Source organism: Mchenga conophoros, linkage group LG12 (assembly GCF_057382185.1).
Source record: "Mchenga conophoros isolate Kocher_MC1m ecotype Shallow Benthic linkage group LG12, M_conophoros_male_GT1.1, whole genome shotgun sequence".
Classification (NCBI taxonomy): Eukaryota; Metazoa; Chordata; class Actinopteri; order Cichliformes; family Cichlidae; genus Mchenga; species Mchenga conophoros.
This window is the reverse complement of record NC_140537.1, coordinates 37293751-37312839: the sequence shown is the minus strand read 5'-3', so window position 1 is coordinate 37312839 and position 19089 is coordinate 37293751. Positions and strand designations below refer to the sequence as shown.

At 42.8% G+C, this 19089-nt stretch overlaps 1 protein-coding gene across 2 annotated transcripts in view; it reads left to right on the top strand.

Moving 5' to 3' along the window:
• Positions 1 to 19089, top strand: part of dmrt1 (doublesex and mab-3 related transcription factor 1) — a 34223-nt gene extending 15134 nt beyond the window's left edge. The window contains exons 4-5 of one of the 2 annotated variants that reach the window (XM_085295595.1): positions 244 to 418; positions 18637 to 19089. In XM_085295595.1, coding sequence (XP_085151721.1) covers positions 244 to 418; positions 18637 to 18794 — 333 coding nt within the window. In that variant the 3' untranslated portion in view covers positions 18795 to 19089. Of the gene's footprint in view, positions 1 to 240; positions 419 to 18636 lie in introns of both variants that reach the window. The other variant, XM_085295594.1, reaches the window with a different exon arrangement.

Sequence of the window (19089 nt, the reverse complement as noted above, 5' to 3'; positions counted from 1 at the left end):
GTTTCTGCCCAGCGGGGACCCCAACATGAACTTTTATGGAGAGCTATTTAATCCTCATACCACACCTTCAACCATGGGTCAGCTCCTAAATATGAAGACTGACCTTAATTCAGATCTTTGGTGGATTAAGGAGGACCTCCAGGCCTCCACTTTCTGGACCTTTGCTGTTTATCCACAGCATGCAGTGTTTGTATGTTTTCAATCTAAAAGTGCCTGTCTTTGTGTTTTACTTGCATAAAGCAGATGCCTCATGGCGATGGCCGCCTGCCCAGCCACAACGTGTCGTCTCAGTACCGCATGCACTCCTACTACCCAGCAGCCACCTACCTGACTCAGGGCCTGGGCTCCACCACCTGTGTGCCACCCTTCTTTAGCCTGGATGACAGCAATAACAGCTGCTCTGAGACCATGGCAGCCTGTGAGTGACACACAACAACACACTTCTCAGGCTCCATAAACCTTTACCCAGACTTTATCAACAGTACATGGAAGGGAGGATTGCACTCGAATCCAGAGCGCCATAAAATGCACTTTTTACTTTGACTAAACTTTTTTCCTTCCTGCTTCTGATGCAGTTCTGTGAAAGCAGGTCTGACCCGAGCGTTTCTGAAGCTACAAAGTTAAAAACAGTACTGCTCTGTTTCTTTTTGGCATGTTTAAAGATGAAGTAGATTTGATCCCCTGATCTCTGCAGCTCTCGATTTCTGGCACTTGCCAATCTCAGACGCTGATCTCTTCTTAACGTAGCTGCTGACGGAGGTGGCTTGGATTTTGTGCCTTTCTCATGCCTGTGAATGTGGGCTCATCAGATTGTGTGTGTGTTGCTTCACATGTTCAGCACAGTGTTTTTGGAATTTGTAAAGACTGCATGTAAGTGCATGATAAGAGAGAAGATCCAGCATAAAGCAGAAGAGATAGAGGGAGGCTGCTCGACTAATAAGGCCAAATGGAAATTAAGGACATTTAAAGGATTTGCTGTTTGATGGTTTTCAGGCAGGATAAGCTTCAGATCAGGATTCTGGCTCTGCAGTGGACGTCGTTATTAGATTTAAATGTGTTCAGAGAGCACACGACATAATCTTAACAACTCTCAGATAAACTTGTTAGTAACAGAGGACTGCAGCATGCAGAGGTTCACATTTGCACGAGCACAGTGGGAGTGCAAAGGCTGGTTTGACTGAGGCATTGAGGGTTTGATGTCTTGATTTGTTGTAGTTTCTGTTCCCTCCAAGGATCTCGGACTGTTTTTGTTCCTGTTTTAATTTGAAGTGTCTGCCTTTTGTGTCGTTTGTTTTGTGATTGTTGTTGGTGCTGTTGTTGCGTTGAGTGCTCAGTCTTTGTTCATTTGTCTCCACACACCCTGACAGAAGGTGTCTCTCTGAGTTCCTGTGATGGAGCTGCGTCTGAGTCAGTGTTAAAACTCAGACTGTTGGACGGTCGTCTTCTGTATCTGTTTCATGATTATCGGCGTTTTCTTTCACACCTGTTACCTGTACAGATCTGGGCTGTTCTAATCCACACCTGCCTCATTTTTGTGATCCTCAGATATATGTAGAATCATAAACCTGTAGGTTACATAAATTCTGTAGCAATTAGCATAAAAAAATCTCTTTTTCCTCTTTCCTCGTGTGTTTGTCTCATATAAACCTTTGCACATTGCAGAGATTCACTTCTATAAAGCCTTAAATTAAAATCAAGTTTTCTTTTAACTATTTCTGGCACTCTTTGGCACAGGATAATCCATTTTTCCTTCCTTGCACTTGGCAACAGTGGGAAGGAAAAACTGACTTTTAACAGGAAGACAGCTGGTGTGAAGGAAAGGGAGACATAAGGCACGCAGAGGAGGAGAGCCAGAGATTAATAATAACTAATGATAGGAAATGAATGAAAATGAGTCATAGACGCACCTTGGTTGCAGAGATTTTTAACACTGTGAATATAACACTCAGTTCCCTTCGTGCTTACATCTAAAAACTGGGTTTGTTTTATTTTTAAGGAACTAAAGATGAAGGTTGTATTGTATGTTATTGCTCATATATAAAGGATATAGGGGAAGCGCATCAACAGTACAACATAAATATCCTTCTTTCAATGAATCGGAGCGCTGACAGCACCAGCATCGCAAACCTAAAGACCCCCACGTCTCTCCTTGTGTCTGTATTTGTTTATGACTTTCACCTGTCCTTTTCCTGTGGGGGTCCCACGTCAGCCCCCTGCTGTGAATCGCCATGCTCCATTACAAGATAACAACGCTCTCTGTGGGTGGCCCCGCAGTTAGAGGCAGAGGATCAGCCTGCCTCAGTCGGTTCTTTCACCTTTACTGTGGTTTCTCTCATCAGGAAGCGTGTACTTGCATATATACCTGGAGACGTTTTTTTTAATTAATCGAATTTTTAGCTTCTAAACTTTAGAAATTAAATGAGCTTATGTGTTTTTAAAGATACAGCAACGGCCTTGGTGGCTTACTGAATGTAATAAAAACAGCACAGCAGATCCCCAAAGACATTAAAGTGGCTCAGTATAGCAGAGGGAGGCACAGAGCAGTGCAAAGAAGAGCTGTCATTTAACACTGACACGAAGGTTGATGGTTTATTTGAAATGACAGAGACTGTGAGTACACTGCTAACGTTACAGTTACTTTATGTGTTTAATGTTAGCTGCTGCAAACATTTTGATTGATTCCACATCGACACTGTGCTGTCTCACACAAAAATGTGCATCTCAGGGGATCATGAACTCGTGCAGCACAAATTCTGGATGCAGGTCTTTGAGCTGTGTTGTTTTTCCTGTGCTTGTGCACTTCCTTCTTCTGATTCAGCTGTAAGGACAGACTGGAACACTTGTCCCTGCACCTCAGTACAAACACTACAGAACAGAAACAACATTGATGGCGTTTTCAGGATTTTAAGTGTTCGTCCTGGTGACATCTGCACTACTCTCTTACAAATGTGATTTTGCTTGAAGCATCTGAGCTGCCACAGGAAACAGAGCCTGCTTGTCTCAGCCCAGGTACCTGTTCTCCTCCAACACATCAGGGACATAAAACACTCATCTGAAGTGCTGTTTTTGCGTTAAACTGTTGGTTAGCATGCGAGGAAAGGAGGTTGCTAGCCCAGACTATTGACTAATAAATTAGTCTCCATCAGATGTTATCGTTTGCTTGTTTAGATCTTCATTTTATTGTAAAAAGGTAAAATCAGTGCTACAGTAAAGATAAACCGAGAACCTCCCCACGCTGTCTCGTTTCTCATATTTTATTAAATCATGTTTCACTTCAGCCGACCTTCCTCGGGTACAAAAACCAGTGTTTTCAAAATGTTCACTCCCATCCACCCGGCAGAATTCCAATTAGGGAATATTGGATGTTGAAACACTTGACACGTGTTTGCTGTTAATCAGATGATGGCGCATTATAATAAAAACACAGGAACAGACTCACTAACAGGAAGAAGGATGAAGGATATCTGCTTCCATCGGTGGGGTGAGTGGGGTCTGCTGTGGGCTAATACTGCAGCTACTGCTGCACAGGCTCTGATAATGTGGTTCTCAGAAGGAATAACTAAGCGTTTAAAAGGGAGGCCTGTTGGGTGGAGAATGTTTTTCCTTGACTCAGCTTATTGTCATCATGCTTGCTTAGTTCAGACACAACCAAACTTGGTGTGTGGGTGTGCGCCGTGTCTCCCAGAGCTGGAAGATAAAGCGTGTTTCTGCAGACAAGGCTGCGTTTAATATGTCGGCTGTTAGATCACTCCTGTGCTTCTGTAAACGGCAGCGTGCATGTGTCAGGCCGCGGCCTTGATGTCTGCTGAGGCTCGTTCACATCTTATCTGCAAGTTTTTGGACAATGACCATTTTTGTAGCTTTGGCTCTGTGTGCATGTCAACTGAAACTGCCAAGAAGTGAACACTTTCAGCTTGGCTTCAACAACTGCATCAACCGTTTCAGGATTATAAACACTTTTATACACAACTCCATCATCAGAGGCTCAGGAAGTGGCAGATAAAAAATGTTTTTTATCTGCCACTTCCTGAGAACATGGAAACTTGATGTTGATGGAAGTGAAGTTGGCCGTCGTTAGACTGGAAATAAAGGCTTGTAATAAAGAGATGTGATGCAAGGTGCAGGTGACTGCTGGTTTTCTTTGTTGTTTTGGTGTAAAATCATGTTTCTGATTTGGAGTTTTGCTCATTTGGAGTTCAAATGATGAGGAAGAGAAAACGTCTGTGTCCTGTGACAGTTTGGTTTGGACCTCAGTTCACAGCCATGGTTCTGGTTCATCCCTTCAGGTGCACAGGGGTGCAGCGGTTACTACTGTGGCCTCACATCAGGAAGGTCCTGATTCCAAATCCACCGCCCGGCCGAGACCTTTACAGACTTGTATGTCTGCTCACTCTTCTACAGTTCTCTTCTTCCTCCCACAGTCCAAAGACACGTTAAACTTAGTGGTTCTGAACTGGTCATAGGTGTGACTCGTGTGCTACCCCTGAAACAGACCAGCGACCCCCCCCCCCCCCCCCTCTCGCTCCACAGCAGCTGAAATAGGCTCCTGCTTTCTGACAAGCACTTAGGAAAATGGATGGTCGGGTTCATAACTTGTTTTTCTTTAGAGGGATGCACAACAGAAACAGGGTGAAATGTATTTTTACTGCAGATCAGATCGCTTCATCATGGACCAGCCTGTTAAGAATGACATCATCGTTTGTACCGTGAGCTTAGTCTCAGCTAACGGTCACAGCATTACTGTCGTCGTATTTAAACAGAAATATTCAGTGTAATCAATGAAATCCACTCTTTTCCTAAAGATAACTTTTGGACAAGAACTTTAATTATTATAACAGCAGTCGATTAATCATTAATCAAAAAATGTGTTACTTCTAAGACAGAAAGTCCAATAATTGACCTAAAATAACTTGTTTTGCTTCATGCAGTAACCAGAAGCAATCCAGCAAGAAAAACTGAAAAAATGACTCAATTTAAGGTTAATAAGTAATCAATTAGTTTTTACATTTATAAATAAATAGTTGAGGTTAATTTTCTTCCATTCACATATTGATTTTGGACTGTTTACTGAATAAACTGAACACTTTAACGACGCCTCTTTGAAATTGGACATTTTCACTGAGCTAAAGTCAAACAGTCATTTTTAGCTTTTGGTGATAGAGACACAATCTGGGTTATACGTCCTGGTTTCAGGTCTGCATTTCAGAAACGGCTTTGCTGTGGCTGAACGTGCATCTGGTGCATCTCGGGATCAGTCGATGAGGAGGAAATGACTGTGAGCGGGGAGCCTCGCTGCCCTCCCTTCCACCTGGCAGCCAAGCAGCACCCTGTCAGATTTATCTCCCTCCCAGGATAAGGCTAATCATTTGGCCAAATACAGAGATCCAAATAACCTTCAGGAGTGCCACGTTGTCCTTTCCCCTCCCCTCCTCGCCTCCTCCTCTTCTTCCTCCACCCCTCTTCGCCCTCCCCCTTCGCAGGCCCCGCTGTCTCCGCAAAATTGCCTTCTGGAGTTAGTGAGCGGGAACAGTTAAGATTTACAAACAATGATGAAGCTTGTCATGCGTCTTTCTCCATCCGTCACGGCGGTCCGGGCGGAGCTGTGGGTAGAGCCGTCCCGGTGTTCTTCATAAAAGCCAGCTCTGTGTGAAATACGCCCCCGGCCGGCCTGTTTACTGCCCCGCGCTCGTCAGCAGCCCCGCCGCCGTAAATCGCCGAGCGGGAGGTGACAGTGCAGTCCATCAAACTCCCACCCCACTTCGCTGCCCTCCCAACATCTCACCTCGCGCTACCCCCACCCCTCATCACTCCATATAGACACACACAAACCGCAAACACCCGCCCCGCTTCCTCGCTAAGATCTATCCGAGGAGGCTCAGATGAGCTGCCCGAAAAGAGTTATGGCGGTTTCGGTCTTACGGGAGACAGCCGCGCGCCCGGTCCGTCGGTGTTTATGTTCTTTCTTTTTTGTCCTTGTGTAGACTTTTTCAAAATTCACGAGAGCCCAAAGTTTGCGAGCTGTCAGCAACTTTCCCTCCACCTCCTCCGACTCTGTTTTTAGACCTCGCCCGCCTGACTGTACGTTTGTCTGTTTTTGTTATATTGGTGTCAGCGCGGCGTGCAGTCATTTAAATGCAAATCAGACTGTTGAGCTATTGCAGATGTTAATCCTGCTAATCGATAGACCTGTGTAAGCCCATTAAGTTAGAAATCCATTACTATCTTTCTAGATGATATTCTATTGATTTTTCTTGCTTCGGTCTACACTCTACTGTACGCCAACGTGAGTTACTGCGTATAAAGTCTGGCGTTTCGGGCGTTCCCCTCCTCCTCGTGCAACAGGCGGGGAAACAAACGGCGGGGAGATTGGTGTTAGTAAGTTTCTTTGTGTCGTGTGTAAAATGGGCTTTACCTGCTTTCAGATCAGATTTCTTTACACTCACATACAAAAAGAGTTAAGAACACACACACACACACACACACACACACACACACACACACACACACACACACACACACACACTCGGGCCGCACTCATTCCCGAGATGTCGGCAGGGCCTCTCGCTCTTTTGGATTTATTAAACCTGAAACAAATGGGTACCTGAAACCCAGGAGGTGACCTTTTCAGAGGGAGTGCTGTTTCATGTCATGTAGCAGCCAGAGTTCATTTCCTTGGTCACTGACAGGCTGACAGCATCACTCAGCTCCGTGTTGTTTCATTGGCTCAAAAACAAACGGTTGCTGCAGGAAGCAGAAGTTTTGTATTGATTATGGAGCTTAAAGCTCTCTGTAAGATTTCTGTGACACACAGGAAAAAGCCGGGGTGTTGTTTAGTAAATAAAAAACAGGGACATACTGTGATTGTAGCTTCAGATTAAAATATGTGAGTTCAAATTGGACTCTTGTGTTTTTCCTTGTTTTGTCCTTTTGCTCTAAATGCTGTAATTCAGTCCATGGTCTCCACACATGGATCTTCATGATGTCACTGGGAGTGGATGTCCCTATTGGATGTCTGCAGGTGCACTTGGGCTCCTTGGAGAGTCAAAAAGATGGACGTATTTTCCTGGTTCAAAAGCCTTCAACCTGTATTCTTTCTATCAGACACCAGGGGGCGATCGTTGTGGTTCCAAATACAGAGGAAAACTTCCCTCTTTATGCGTATGCTCATTGGCTACATACGTTCACTTGAACAATAGAAACCAGCCTACAGTTCAACCACACAATGAATGAAAACTTTGAAATGGGACGAGGGCTGCGTCACGCCTCTGTCATCTTCACTGGGGACAGACTGGTTAACAATGCCGGAGTTTTTTCATTTAATGGCTGATATCAGAAAAGTGTTTGCTTGGTTAAAAATACACTCATCAGTAAAGTGGGCAGTGACAGGATTGGACAGGAAAAAGAAAAGATGCAACTGTTCAGTAATTACCAGCTTTAAAAAACAGAAAACTCTGGGTCACACACTTTTAACAACAAATTAAAATTTTAGTAACCCTGGTTATTAATTGGGTCACCTCTTTGAATATAAACACGTTGTGATCTTTGCAGTTTTTCAGAATACGTTTTGTTTGCTGTTTGTTTCTGAGAGTCCCCGCAGTGTTCCCGCCATCAGCGTGTCTGACTGAGCGGCCGTTGCTCACAGAAAAGTCCTGCGTGTCCTGTCAGGTTGTCTTCCACACTTTGCCGTGGTGCTAAGTGCCCTGATAGCCCGCGGGGCCGTGGACGGGCTAAATACCGGCGTAATTGTCTGCTCGGGGCACAAGCACCGCTGTAATGCGTTGTACAACCACCATTAACACAGGCCTGGGGCTGTGGAGACATTAAATGGCCAGGGCTGTGTAGTTTATGTCCTCTTCCCCTCACTCTCTATTTCTCTTTCCCTCTTATACACAGACACACACACACACACACACACACACACACACACACACACTCTCACATTGTCCTGCTCTGAGGGGCTTAAAAGGAAATGAAATGTGATCCTATTGGCTGCTGTTTCATCTTTGATTTTCTTTGATGTGCTGCATCAGTCTTTGTTGCTCGGGACGTTTGGATTAGCTTTAGTTTGTATCTGTAGTTCAGGAACTTTATTAGCGGCAGCGTCTCGACCCGGTGAGCAAACAGAACAATCAGACTGAAGCGTTTCTGAGCCACAGTTACATAATGAGACCTAAATGTCTGACACTTATTCACTCAGAAAATACACATTTTTGTCATGTTTTCTGTTGTACTTTCACTTATATCGTCTGAGATCTTAAAGCTTTAGACAGTTAACTTTAACATTTAACGATTAAAAGTCCTGATGTTCTTGTTCGGTTGCCTTGAGTTTGTTTTCATGAATGAAAAACCTGGTGCACTGATTTTTTTTTCCTGTTTTACTTTTAAATAGAAAGAATAGGAAGCTGACATTCACATTTGTGATGTGGTTATGTATATGTTTAGGACTGGTATTTATATTTTTGTAAAATGATATCCTAATTAACATTAATAATAAGAATAGCCTTTTTAATGAAGTCTTGTATTATGGTGGCATTTCAGGTTCTTAAACACTGAAAAATGACTTTGTCTCCTAATCTAGATTCTAACCTGATGGTTCTACGCAGCTAATCTCAAAATGCAAACATGACTTATGTCTAAATGTTCTCCGGATATAAACGACTTCTTGGATGTTGTTTCCTACTATGCTGCGTTCCCACTTAATGGTGCTCGTGTAGTCTCTTTCCTCGCGTTGTTTTGAGCATCAGCAGCGGCTGACAAATGACGCGGCCGTGGCAGCTCTCCGAAACAGCCGAGCGACTCGGATAAACACATCTGGCAGCTTTAGCACCCGTGAGAGGCGTCCTCCTATCCACAGCAATATATTTCACTCTTCCTGTGTCCTTTACTTTGGCATTTTTCTTACCCTGTCGACTCACAATGAATCTCTTGTTTAAAATGTAATGATAGAGAAGTCCTGCAAATATCGATCGGCCACCTCAGCTCATTATTGCATATCCATAACTCTTCGATGGATCATGTCAGGCAGCCCAGCGATGGACTGACGGGCCATTTTGTGAGCTGATGGGGCACAGTAGCCGAAATGGAGATTTAGCATAGGGACGAGGGCTGCGTCACGCCCCTGTGGCAGTCATCTTCACTGGGGACAGATTGGTTAACAATGCCGGAGCAAAGGTTTCTCTCTGCTTAATTAGCCTTTGACCCCGACAGTCTCCGTGGCCTCGTCTCGGTTTGGTTCCAAAACAAACCAATAATGAGCCTTTAAGTGTTTTCTGATCCTCTGCATCCCTTTGAACAATTATCTTAACAGCTATTTATTAACAAGGTGAGAGTGATAAATGTATTTAACGGTACAGACAAGAAAACAAATAGTCCTGATTCATGAAAATGCAAAAGTTATTATTGACTCTGAAGATGTTTGATGTGAAATAGCAGCAGCTCAGGCAGTGACGGACTGTCAGCAGCAGTCACAGTGCAGAGCGAGGTGTGGTTTGTTTCAGCAGTGCTGGCTCTATTTGTACACACATATATATGTGGGGGGGCTCAAGGCTCGTCTTTGTGTTGTGAGAAAAAGAACAAATATAATCATACAACCAAAACAAAGAGCAGTCTGTCCTTAGGCTCTGTTAGCTTCAGTGTTCTGGTTTCCCTTCGATGTTGTGTCTTTTTGTTGCGACTGCTTCCACAGCAGGACGGGGAGGCTTTGAAACGCTTCATTTGGACTAATTCTTCAAACTTTGTGGGGAAAAATTCTCTCAAAGTAAAAAGAAAAGAGAAAAAGATTTTTTGTCTCCCTTCAGATGTGGATTTCTTTCCATAATCTGGATTAGTAGTTTATAAACTTGATAAGTTACATAATTACCTTAGGGGTTATTAAAGTACTCTAATTCTGAAGTCTAAATAAGTGGGACGCCATAGTGGGCATTTAGTCTGTTGCTTGGCATAATATTAATTGAAAAGTTCAATGAAATGTGTGAAATTATGACTGACACATACATTCTGTCAGGTTTAAAGGCTCCAAAACATTTAAGATGATGTCTTTTGATCAGCTGTAATGCAAACAGTAATATGGATTATGTGATGTCAAAGAAGTGAAACGAGCATTTTTTTAAATAAACTGATACATTTTAGACTGTTAGATTAAAATGATTGTCCAGCCTGCAGAGTTAGGGCTCCTACAGAAAAGCCAGGTGGTTTAAAGCCGAGGGTGAAGGTCTGCACTGTGAACATCAGCTGAGTGTCATGAGCCTCCACTGTTCACTGCTCAGTATTTAAAGCCCGCCTGCCTGACTGCTCTTTGACTGAGTTTTCCGGGCCATTAAGTCCTGCTGCTCGCCTGATGATGAGGAGCCGAGCGCCCATACGGGGAGCATCCATCCCTACATGGGCTGTCCTCAGTTGGACACACACGGGACCCTCTCAAACTGGCCAGGCGCTTTTTTTAAGCTGCAGCTCGTATCTTTTTAATGGGAGCCATTTAATCCCAGGTCAACCTTGTCATGTGACAGGCAACTCTTCATTCGTAAGATTGAATTTTTGCTGCCTTGATAACAGCCTCCACTAAGTGTTGCTGTCCCTGGACAGAAAGCGCTTTCAGGCAGTCGACAGTAGCGGGGAACTTGCAGCTTGCAGACACTGAACAGTGTCTCCTTTGCAGTTAAAAGTTACGAAAGTGAGAGCCAAAGTATCAAGGCTGAGTCATCTGCTGCAGAGACAAGAGTTTGGATCTAGTCGAGTCATGCAGCTGTTCTCTCTTAATATATCATTAATGTGTTCTTGTCTGTTATTCTAAATCAGGATTAAGACAAGATTGATTTTTCAGTTTGTTTGTTTTTGTCAGGAGTGTTAGTTTAGTTGCTGTCTCGTGTTTTGGTTCATGTCTATTTCTATCATAATTTATGCAGAGGTAACCTCCTCTGGTGTTTCTGTTATTGCTCTCTCTGTCTCACACAGTCTGTGTTCTTTGCTCCCTTCTGTTTCCTTGTGCATGTGTATGTTAATTAGGGCTGGGCCATATTATACAGTTCACGGTAATACTGGTACAATGTTAGGCAACGATAAGAAAATGATGTCTTCATACGCACATGGCCGATCGTTGAGTGAAACGGATGAACCAGAATTGGTTTGTAAAAATGCTGCAACTTCAGTGATGTGGAACTGGTTTGGTGTTTGTCCGTCAGATACACAACAAAGCACATTTTTTGTAGAACATGCAAGTGGCCGTTGTTATTGTCGTATTTGTTGAACTAAGGTGCTCCTAACTCTGGGAGTAATCTGGGTCCTAAACTCCGTAATCCTACAGGTCCCAAAGTCAAACGAACACTGCAGCATCACTGAGAGTTAAAAACTGTCTAAATTCTTTCATCTTTAATAAAACGATCAGCATTGCTGCTTTACCAGGTGTAACTATAAAGTTTAGCATCCAGGCATCCATGAAAACAAAATTTATTACATTTAACGGAGTTAGAAGTTAGCGGAAGTTAGCGGAAGTTAGCTCGCTAGTTTCGCTAGTTACCTAAGCATGATATAGCATGTTCTGACTGAGAGATTTCTGAAAAAAATCAAACGTACAGCTCTGCTATCACTTCCAACATAAATGAAGACAGGAAACTAAACAGCAGTGACGTTTGTAAAGTTACTGAAGTTGGGCTAGCTGGTATATAATGATGTGCTACGTGATCGCTAGCGACACAGCTATGTTACCATAACATAAACAGTGAAGCTGGAGGATGAACGCTAACACTTTTCCACTCGATAAAAGTTAACGTGAATGTTCCTGATGGTTAGAGACAAATACAGTCGCATGGCAGGATGCTGTAAACGGACCAAACTTCAGTCAGAAGAACAACTGAGACAATCCATCCACAATACGAGGTTAGTCATTAATATACTGCAACAACATGGGAATAGAGCAGCTGTGATAGAATACAGCATTAATGAATCAATGGTACAGAAGTGGAGGAAGCAAGAAGAATGAGTTTAATAAAGTTTAATTTATCTGACTGCTTTGTTTCGCTTAATGTGCCTTATAATCCCATGCACCTTTATTGTCCAAAAAATACGTATTTGACTTTTTTATTTGGCACACTGCACTTAATGTTGCAAAGCTCCTCTTTTTAACTTCAGTGGATATTATACATGGTTATGTTCTGGATATGCCAGCCCATTTCTACTGGAAATGGCTTTGGTTAAACTTTCAGTAAGGAATTTGCATTTGCACTGTTACATTTTTATATAGCTTCAATGCACATAAAAAACAGCTGCTTGTTTAAGTGAAAATAAATGGATGGGTTTTTTGGCGCTAGTAATGTTGTGGAGTTGTATTTTGTCTCGCATCAATTATATCGTCAGTTATATCGTTATCGCAAATTTTCTGTTGATGTTCTTGCTGTTTGTCCAAGCTAAGCTGGACATTATTTAATTCTGGACTTTCCATTTCCACCAACATGTTCTGGATTTGGGTTCTTCTCTACATACTCCACACACAATGTCAAATTAGTTTTCCAAGAAAGCCCAATGTTAGAACTGCTAACACGATACATCTGATTATTAATCCTACAGAATCAGGTTAGTTCAGCTGGTTACTTTCCATCTGACTTGCTAACAACTACCTATCAAACAGAGGCAGAGACGCTGTGATGTGATGACATCTTAGAATCAGCTGTTAGCAGGTTTCAAGTCCCAGTTAGATGAATTATTTTCTTTGTTAATGAGCGATAAGATCGGCCTCGTTGATGTGAAATGATCTCTGCAAATTTAGATCCTGTGCTAAGTAGGTATTTATTTCAGATACATAAACTCCCCTGACAATCAGTACAGTTGAAGGCAGAGCTAAGCATGCACATACAGGGTGTGTGTGTTTACTTAAGTGTTATCTACCCACATGACCCTTGTGTACAGGAGATGAGTGTGGAGCATGAAACCCACAGAGCGAGCTTATCCTCGGAGGATCAGACTGAATTACCATCTCCTCTCACATCTGGGCTTTTGTTCCCTGCTTTGGCAGCAGCAGAAGTGATTGTACCTCCATTCACACCCTCCCTCCCTCTCTTAGCAGGACAAGTGGGAGGTTAAAAAAGCTTCCTTTTGTTAATCCACACAAAGACTGTTTAATAGTTTGGAAATCTTATATAGAGTGCTGAGTGAGTGAGAAAAGGGCACAAGTTCATTCCAGAGAACGAACTCTGAGCATCACAGGCGGTTTGTTACAGCCTGGAGGGGAACTTTGGACAGACTGGATATTCTTGGTTGTTACTATCAGACATGTAGATGAAAGTTACAGCTTAAAGTTCTCTGGAGGCCACGCATGAAATATATAACATGAAAATTATCTGTATCCATGGATACTGTGACGTCACCCATTAGTTTGTTTTCTTCACCCATGTTTGTATCAGCTAATGCTGGCGAGCTGGTTTGGTTAACAAGCATCCATCCAGTCGGCAAACGTCAGTGACTTGACGCGATGATAGATGATCACTGGAGATGCAAAGTGGGCGGTACCAGGTTAAACTTTTCCAACTTTGAGGTCAGAAAATGAAGCAACTTTGAACGAGAGCGAAGGGTTCTGCTGATTGAATACGACATGCTGGGTTATACATTGTTACCTAGGTAACCGGAGTTGTCTGCCTGTCTTCAACTTACAGATTTTATGTATTAAGCTTTTATCAACCCCCCTATTTAAGAAGGGGGGGCTGGAGAGTGTGCACCAACCACAGGGGGCTCGCACTCCTCAGCCTCCCCAGCTCTGTGCCTGGGACACTGGAGAGGAGAGTCTGTCCGTTAGTCAAGCCTCCGATTCAGGACGATTTTCAGTCGTGGAAGCTGGACCAACTCTTCATCCTCTCCAGAATATTCGAGAGTCGTGGGAGGTTGCTCAACCACTCAACACGTGTTTTGTGCACTTGGAGAACGCATTCAATTGCGTTCCTCGAGGTATCCCTTGGGGGGTGCTTCAGAGGTATGAGGTGTCTGGTTTGTAAAAGTTGGACTTTTCCCGTGGTTGTTTGACTTCACCAGCGCTGCTCTGTGTCACATATTAACATATTATGGACAGAATATCTTGGATGATGTGGTTCTGTTGGCTTTATTGGATGTAATCTCCGGGTCGCTTTGCAGCTGAGTGTGAAGCGGCGGGAGTTAGAATGATCACCTCGAGGTCTGAGGCCGTGGTTCGTGGAGTGGCCACTCCGAGTGAGGGAACAGTTACCCAAGGTAGAGGAGTTGAAGTATCTCAGGGTCCTGTTTACAAGTGAGAGGAGAGTGGAACCGGAGATTGACAGATGGTTTTTGGCCGTGGGGCATCACGAATGCTGTATTGATCTTTTCTTTTGAAGAGAGAGCTGAGCTTAAAAGCAAAGCTTTGGATTTTACCGGTCAGTCTATGTTCTTATGTTCCCTCGCCTAAGCTCACGAGCGCTGGGTAGTGACCAAAGAATGAGTTTGCAGATAGAAATGACCTTCGTTTGAGGAGTGCCTGACTCCTCCGTAGAGATGTGGTGAGGAGCTCGGTCATTTAAGAGGGACGAAGAGTAGAGCCGCTACAAGGGGCCAGTTGAGGTGGTTCAGTAATCGGACTGGGATGCCCCCTGGACGCCTCTTGAGTGAGGTATTCTGGCCATGACCTGCGGGGGAGGAGGTCTCAGGACAGACCCGGGATTTTGATTTAATTTTTTAAACTTTTCTATTTAATTAAGCACTTCTGATCTATTTAGTTTTGTGATTTTGTGTTTAATTTGACTGCTGTAACACGTTTCCACACACACACTTCCAAATATTTAGCATAGACAAGATAAAGAATATGTTTAATTTAATTAGTGTCATTAACAGGTGTGATGTGGCTAATTGAGAACACGGCTTCCTGCTGTTGCAGCGGCCTGACATTAATCTGAATTAAACAGGAGAGCCGAGGACAGTCGGATGCAGTTGGGAACATGTGTACTACAGTGTGTCGTGATTTAACGTCCCCACTGAAACTAACGCGTCCGGTTGCTTTCGGCCTTTAATTACACCATAGATTTCCTGCTGATGAACAGGCGGCGAATTAACAGTGAGAAGGCTAATTCACAGCCGCTCTCCCCCACCCACTCGCTGTTATTGCCACACAAGTTATTGTGTTATTGCTGAGGGATGGAGGGGAAAAAAGAGAAAGAGCTGAGTGCACTTAGCTACACAAACATTAGTATTAACGATCGGGCTGCCAGTTCACAACTGGTGACAAACTGCAGACGGGCAGAAACTGGAAACCAATCAGGAAGTTAATGAGGAGAAAAATTACTCCTCTTCTTTCCTCCCACCACTGCTGAGGAGAACACACACACACACACACACACACACACACACACACACACACACACACACACACACACTAGTGCAGGGAGGTTTTATATTTTTTTAAGCTGTGAATTCAGTAGACTTGTGTAATCTGATTACCTGTGTACATTTCTCATAGTTTTATTGTATTCTGGGAGCTGATGAACCTTCTAATCTGTCATCTTCTCTCCTGTAAACTCGATCCTCAGATTAACACGTGTGGAGCATCTTGATTAAGCAGCTGATTATTTTCTTGGTTTTTATTAATAAATAACATAAATAAAAAATAACAAAATCTTTTAATGTACCTTAAAGTAATTTTTTGTTAATTATCTTAACATTAATTATTTATTAATTTATTACTTTTATTAATTACATGTTATTAAATTAAAAAGGCATGATTTTGTTTCCTATTTGTATTTTTTGGCATTTATACAAAAAAGTTACTAATACTATTGTAAAAACGATATTTAAATATTTATTGAGTAATTCTGTGATCAAAAGGCTGTTCGACTTTTCTTGCTTCGATCTGGGAAACGTAACTTTTATCCTGTTAAATTAGCACTTTCTATTCATTTTACAAACAGGGATGAATGATTGCGTTTGCTGCCACATTAATGTTATTGTTTTATTAGTAGACATAGCTTGTTCGATTTCAGTTCAATTTTATTTATACAACACCAAATCAAAACAGTCGCCTATAAAATAAAATACATAAAATTGTATATTTATACGATAATACACACAGAGAAAAACCCAAAAACCATATGACCCCCTATGAGCAGCACTTTGGCAACAGTGGGAAGGAAAAACTCCCTTTTAACAGGAAGAAACCTCCAGCAGAACCAGGCTCAGGGAGGGGCGGGGCCATCTGCTGTGATTGGTTGGGGTGAGAGAAGGAAGACAGGATGAAGACATGCTGTGGAAGAGAGACAGAGGTTAATAACAGATATGATTCAATGCAGAGAGGTCTGTTAATACATAGTGAGTGAGAAAGGTGACTGGAAAGGAAAAACTCAATGCATCATGGGAATCCCCGGCAGCCTACGTCTATTGCAGCATAACTAAGGGAGGATTCAGGGTCACCTGGTCCAGCCCTAACTATATGCTTTAGCAAAAAGGAAAGTTTGAAGCCTAATCTTGAAAGTAGAGATAGTGTCTGTCTCCCGAATCCAAGCTGGTTCCACAGAAGAGGGGCCTGAAAACTGAAGGCTCTGCCTCCCATTCTACTTTAATTTCTACTTTTAAATACTCTTACTGCTAATAGTTGAAGTTTATGTGTGTGCTTACATGTGTTTAGTACGTCCATGTTGTTGAAATGGGAACTTTTACTGACCTCTGCGTCAGTAAAAGTGTCCAGTGTTCATCTGCTAGTGGTGGGAGGAGCCTGGCTCTCTGCAGGTGCTGCAGGTGTGAAGTTGTGCGTGAGCTGGATGATGTGACGATTTCCTTTCCCACTCATGTACTGATTTATTTTTATTTGAATTATAATTAAAGTTTTGGAAATCAGCTGTTCAAGTTTTTAAAAATGTACGACTCTTGTTAAGTTAATAAGTGATTATAATGATTTGGTATAATAACTGTCTTCTGTATGTTTCCCTCCCTGAGCCTGGTTCTGCTGGAGGTTTCTTCCTGTTCAAAGGGAGTTTTTCCTTCCCACTGTCGCCTAAGTGCTGCTCATAGAGGGTCATATGATTGTTGGGGCTTCTCGATGGCTTCTTACAATATAAAGCGACTTGAGGCGACTGTTGTAATTTGGTGCTATATAAATAAAATTGAATTAATGTAGTTTATACTACTGCTCAGTTACATCAAACACAACAAAAGCTGAGCACCAAAACTGTCAGCAGTTCTTTCATTCATCGTCTCCAAGCTCGAACATTTAAAAGTTTAACTACACGAAACATTTCAGAAACAGTTACCTGAGTAGAAAAGGTCACAACCAAACCAAACAGTGAAAATGATCATTGTTAATAACTGAGCCTGAGATCTGCTGTTAGTGTTTGTGCTGCAGCTACAGGGCGAGTGTTAAAATGGGCGGGTGCACATCGCTCCGCTCTTAACTGTAAAAGATGTAATGCTTTTGTTTTGTGGTCACTGTCTTCTCTTTTTGCTCGCTGATTCAATTTGCTGTAAATCCCAGGCTTTGCCAGGAATCATTTCACCGTGCGCTCGTATTTATATCGAGGCTAACAGAGAGGAGCATTTATTCTGCAGAGCTGATGATTACTGTCCCGTTTTGTCTGTCTCACTGTAGTATTTCTGTTGTCCTTCTCGTTTACTCGCCTCACAGCACGGAGACATGTTTATTTTATATGTGCGCTGTCCTGTCTACCTACACGACGTAATAGGAATCTATCATATTAATGACTTTAAGGAGTTTCCGAGGAAGAGATTTGTACTTGGATGTCAGACGTGAAGTGAACCATCTGAGGATTGTCAGGGTTTTTTCCCGGTTTATTATCATGTCACTGCAGTGTGAAGGAGTTTTAATATCTAATAATCAAATGTGTCGAGCAAAGCTCAGCAAACGTCGTCATCGGAGCCATCGTGACAACATTTTGGATGTGCCGCTGTAGTGTTTTTAATCGAAAAACGACTCCTCCTTAATTTCCTCAATCAAATTCTGTGACTTCTTGTAGTTGGTGCAGCAAAGATTATGGAAAGTTGTATGAAATATAATCTCTTGTTTTTAATACTTTAATATCATTTTTAAAGTGGTCTTGAGCGATAGTTCTCCAGGCTTTCTGAAGGTCTTTCAAAGTTTTCTTCGGGCATTGGCTGCGTGTTCACTCGATTTTCAGTCCAGTCCAGGAGATGAACAGGAAAACAAAATCCAGCAGAGACCCGACACAGGATCAGCCTCTCAGTCGATTCATTCAACAGTCCAACAGTGAGTCTGCAGCTCACTGTAAAGCAGGGTGGAGGCTCTGCATTTCAGCCAGTGGGGGAGGATGAAATTATGAACACAGAACAGCAGCGTCCGATTGGGCACAGCTTCATTTGTCAGCACACTGCCAGTGCGGTTACAAGCTTACCTGGACAGGTACAAAATGTTGTTGCTTTGCATTGCTGCGTCTATTTTTCATCGTCCGACTTTTATATAATCAACATAAATAGAGTCATTAGAAAAAATGTTTCCATTATCTACCCAGGTGGTTGTTTTAGTCCCTGACATTGTTCGGTTTGTTTGATGTTAATGAAGTAAATCGATGTGACGTTTGTTGGTGACTCAAAGGGTTCAGACTCTTTAGAGAAGCACATTTTTGCTCTGAGATCTTCGGTGCTCCTCAGCAGATCTCTGACTCTCCATCTGTGTTGTTCCTGCAGCCTTCTCGCCCAGCAGCATCTCCGCTGGTCACGACTCCACCATGATCTGCCGCTCCATCAGCTCCCTGGTTAACGTTGACGCCAAGGCTGAGTGCGAGGCCAGCAGCCAAGCTGACGGCTTCACCGTCGACTCCATCGAAGGCGGCGCCACCAAATAAGAGAAGAAAAGGATAAGATCACACGACAGAAGCTTTACGAGCTCGGACGAGCTGAAACTTGATGTTCTTTAAAAACTGTTTAATCGTTCGCTCTAGTTTCACGTTGTCTGCACGTTTCCCTTCTAAAGCTCTGTTCTTGTATTTGTAGATCATTTTAAATCCAGTTCAGGGTTACGTATCGCAATGTAATTAACTGGCCAATGCAGTGAGACCCTTGATTAGCTTTAATCAAGATCAGATGATTGAGCGTGAAGCAACTCTTCCAAACAGAAATAAAGTGGGTTTTTTAAATGCA